General features: G+C 35.0%; 1 protein-coding gene across 1 annotated transcript; it reads left to right on the top strand.

Moving 5' to 3' along the window:
• The first annotated feature begins 2,386 nt into the window (after positions 1 to 2,386).
• LOC104880381 (uncharacterized) lies at positions 2,387 to 3,589 on the top strand. The gene has a single exon (XM_010656824.3). It carries the CDS (start codon positions 2,387 to 2,389, stop codon positions 3,587 to 3,589), a length of 1,203 nt encoding a protein of 400 aa, XP_010655126.1.
• Positions 3,590 to 4,495: the final 906 nt, after the last annotated feature.

Genomic DNA, 4,495 nt, shown 5'->3' with positions numbered 1-4,495 from the left:
GATATTCTCCGTGTGTATTTCGTGTCCTAAAATCAATTACTTTTCTCGCTAACATTGTGTAATTGGAATTTATTATGATATTTGATCATGGCATATTGATTAAAGAAATTTGTAGTTAACAAATCTATTAAACCCACTGTTAGTACAACTCCAAACTTTTGATACATTATATATGCATTGTGTGGTTGGAATTTATTATGATATTTGATCATCATCACATATTGATTAGAGAAATTTGTAATTGAGAAAAGAAAAATGAAATTTATCCCCTTTAGGTAATTTCAATAATTAACATGAGAACTTTCACAACACAAAAGATAAATATAAGGATTTGAAATACAAACATTCAAAATACACATGATGAAACAACATATTTATCTAATGGAAATCGGTTAAAACTTCCTAGTTGTTATACTTATCGTCATAGATTGAACATATAAACGAAAAAGAAAATCAAACGTATGGATCCACCACCAAAGAAAAGTTATTCCAAAGAATTATGATATAAAATTTTAGAATTATTTGGCAGAATTTCTCAAACACTAAAAACAATATTTGAAGGTAAAACACAAATTTTAAAAGAATTTGGATACTACTCTCAACATGACCCGTCCCAATGTGAATTTTATATACATGAAACAAATTTTGATTTAATTCAATTTTTTTAAAATATCATAATAATTTTATTAAAAATATTAAATGCAGTTTTCAACTTCTATTTCTACTTTTTCTATTTATATTATTAAATGCAAAAGTTGAATATTATGACTTCATTTTCATGACAACAAATTCATATATTAATTATGTTTGGCTCCCGTAAAGTATTAAGGAAAGAAAAAAAAATATAAAGAAAAATGATTTTCTCATATTTGGTTTCACTATAATTTTTTTTAAAAAAAAATAAATATAATTAAAACTATTTAATCTTTATATAATAGAGGAAATTAAGTGAAACGAGTTTGAAAAAATATATAAAAATAATTTATTAATTTTTATTTTATTTTATTTTATTTTTCATTTTTTTCTTTTCTTCTACTTTTCCTCTTTATTTTCTTTCTCTCACATTTTCCCTCAAAATTTTTGAGAACCAAACATAGCCGTAAATAAACCTTCAAATTTTACTTACAATTTTTACATAATTTTTTGTTATATATTTATTATTTATGCTTTAAAAAAAATTTAACAAAAAAATTGGAATAAATTTAATTAATGGATAACTTTAAGGTTGGAAAAATGTAAATAAAAAATAAGACAAGATCCAAATTTTAAATCTTAGAATTAGTTCAAAGTAATCCCATGTAACCCATCAAAACCTTATTTTGTGAGAGACCCTCCATTTGAGTATGACAAGAAATAGAAGTTTCCAAAATAATTAGGAAGAAAAATAGAAGTTTCCAAAGTAGTTTAAAAAATGGAAAATCAAATAGAAGTTTCCAAATATTAAATCCGAAAGGAAAAAAAAAAAGGAAAAAGGAAAGAAATATTAGAAGGGAAAAACGAAGACACAAGAGACGAAGAGAGAGAAAGAGAAAAGGGTTCTTCAATCTCTGATTCACAGAGAAACCCGCGAGAATTCGAGAGAGAGAAAATGGAAATGCAGAGCGATTTGTAGAGAGAGAAACGGAGAGTAGGAGGATAGAGAAAGCTCTCACGCAATGGAAAACGAAGCAAAAAGCATAATGGAAGAAGAAGCAACCCCGACCCATAAGCCTTTGGCTTTGATTATGCTTCTCTGAATCTCAATTTTCCTTCAGTTTTTCTCAGTCTCCAAACAGGTCAGGCCCTTAATTTTCTCTCTGTTTTCTCGCCTTTTCTCTCTCTCTCTCTCTCGAGCCGCGAATCTCTGCCAATTATCTCTCTCAATTCTCTGCAACAAAAAGAGGAAAAATTGGAGTTGGGATTGGAAGCCCTGGTGAATAACCTCTTAGAGATCTCCCTTTTTCGGTTGTTTTTTGGTGGGTTTTTGAGGGGATTGTTGGTGGGGTTGGTGTCTGGGATTTTTTAATAACGGTGTCGTTTTAGTCGAGCTGTGTGGAGGCCTGATTCAGGGGTTTTGTAAATTGGAGTTTGAATTTTGGAGTTTGATGACTGTTAGGGTTAGGATTTGGGTTTCTGGAATGTGAATTCAAAATTTGTTGAGAGTTGAAATTTTGGAGGGAGAGTTAGTTGGAATCTCTGGGCTTGTGGATTCGACTTCTCCCCTCAAGAAACATGTGTTTGGGGTTGGTGGCATTGCTGGGGTTTGTCGAAGTTACCTGTGTGTATATTAGAGAGTTGTGCAATGTGGGCTTCCGGAGGAGGACCAAAAAAGTACTGATTTAGTGTGGATTTTTTTGGGTTTGGGGAGTGAAATTGATGATCTGTTCATGATTCTGTTTGTTGAGAAATGCAACCTCCACATCAAGATTCGCGGGTTAATCTTGTCCAGTTGAAAGCTGATATAGTGAAGAGACTTGGGCCGGAAAGGTCGAAGCAGTATTTTTATTATTTGAATAGATTATTGGCATTGAAGCTAACCAAGGTTGAGTTTAATAAGCTTTGTTTTAGGATACTAGGGAAAGAGAATGTTGCACTTCACAATAGGCTTATTTGTTCAATCTTGAGAAATGCTTGTCATGCGAAATCGCCGCCAGCAGTTAATGATGAAGAAGCTCCAAAGTCTACTCTAACTAAGGCCCTAAACCAGCCTGTATTTTTGAATGGGAATGTCTTGCCATTGTCACCGAAAAAGGTTAGATCATCAATTCGTGATCGTAAAGTCGGGGACCGTCCAGTTGTTATACTGAATGGGAAGGCTGACTTCGCATCTCATCAGTTGGCAGGTACAGGTGACAGTGATTTTTCTACAATAAACGGGCATTTCACTCCCGTTGATATTCAGAAGCAGTTGCAGCATCATCAAGAACTGATAGAGCAATCAAAGAATGATGGGGAGGTTTCATTCCATCACCCTGCTAAATTATCACTAATAAAGACACCACCTGATGGTCCAGTTTCTGTAAATAGCAAGGTCCAGAATGACCTAGTTGCCGAAGGTGGGAAAGAAGTACCCTCTCGAAGTCTACTCCATGCTCCACTTGGGATTCCATTCTTTTCTGTTAGTGTTGGTGGGGCCCGAAAGACTTTGCCTTTGATGAGCAGTGTTAGATCTGCTACCTCACTTGATAGTGGTAGACTGTATGATATTGAGACGTTAAGGGAACGTATGCAGCAGATTGCTACAACACATGGTCTTGAAGGGGTGTCAGTGGACTCTGCTAATTTGTTAAACAATGGTCTGGATATTTACTTGAAGGGTTTAATCAGGTCGTGCATGGAAATGGTAGGTGCAAGATATGGCCATGACATGATGAAGAACAGTTCCAACAAGCAGCAGTCTGGTGGGAAGCTTGCAAATGGTGTGTGGCCAGGTCATCATTATCAGATTCAAAGTAGCTGTAGGCCTTTGGAGGGCATGCAAGAAGGGAGATCCTGTTCCCCAGTATCGTTGCTTGATTTTAAGGTTGCAATGGAACTAAACCCACAGCAGCTTGGTGAAGACTGGCCATTGCTGCTGGAGAAGATATCTACGCATCCATTTGAGGAATAAGACTTCCATAGCAAAATTGGTGTCTCCCAGTTGTGATGTGTTTAGTCAGTTCTGGTTCAAAGGGCATGACTGCTTCTTTTGGGCACATCAGTGTGGTGATTTCTATTCATGTTCTTGTTGAACCAGTCTGCTGGCCTCAAGGTGAAGCTCTATCCCTTGCAAGATGATGGGGATTAGAGGACATCTTTGTATTCTCCTACCATAGGGCTCTTCCTTGCTCAGAAAGGCCACATTTAACAACAACCAAGCAAAAGGACTTGAAGAAAAGAGTGTCATGTTTGGTTGCATGATTGTATGTTTAGCATACATATTGGTTATCTCACTGCATATCTTCAGGTTTTTTATGTAATTTATAGCAACAAGGGGGGGAATTTTCGAACAGTTTTGCAGGAATAATCTGTGTAGCTTGGTAGAAAGGTAAAATGCATGATGTTAGAGTTTCCATGTATGTACTTTTAACATTAAGAGTTGATTGCAATCTCATTATTAACAACACAGTTTTTTCAATTGATTATTCTCAATGATCTCAATTTCGATACTGAAGTTACTTATCCAATGGAAACTCCTTTAGTAGTATTATTCTGTGGTGTGCCAGGTGGGGAGTATGTTTGCTTCCTTTTCTTGCAAATCTTACTGTAATCTTGGTGTATGAGTTTTTTAATTTCCCTGTATTCTTCTTCATTTTTTTCTTGTTGATTATGATTTGCAGTTAATTAATTGGGAGAATATTTTGTATGTTATTGGTTGTGGGGTGTTACTAACCCTGTCTTAGAAACCACATGTCAAGCTCTTAATTTGACCAAGTAAGAAATTGCATTCCTTTTTCTTCCATGATTAGCTAATTCGGAGATGAAATAATTCGTTGTAGGGTTAATCTCAAGCATCACTAGTTGCCATGTTGTTTCA

This window comes from Vitis vinifera, chromosome 9 (assembly GCF_030704535.1).
Source record: "Vitis vinifera cultivar Pinot Noir 40024 chromosome 9, ASM3070453v1".
Taxonomy (NCBI): Eukaryota; Viridiplantae; Streptophyta; class Magnoliopsida; order Vitales; family Vitaceae; genus Vitis; species Vitis vinifera.
Note: the sequence above shows the minus strand (reverse complement) of the source record. Positions and strands in the feature narration are given on the sequence as shown.

Coding starts and splice junctions, on each gene's coding strand:
- LOC104880381 (XM_010656824.3), top strand. CDS start 2,387: ATGCAACCTCCACATCAAGATTCGCGGGTTAATCTTGTCCAGTTGAAA.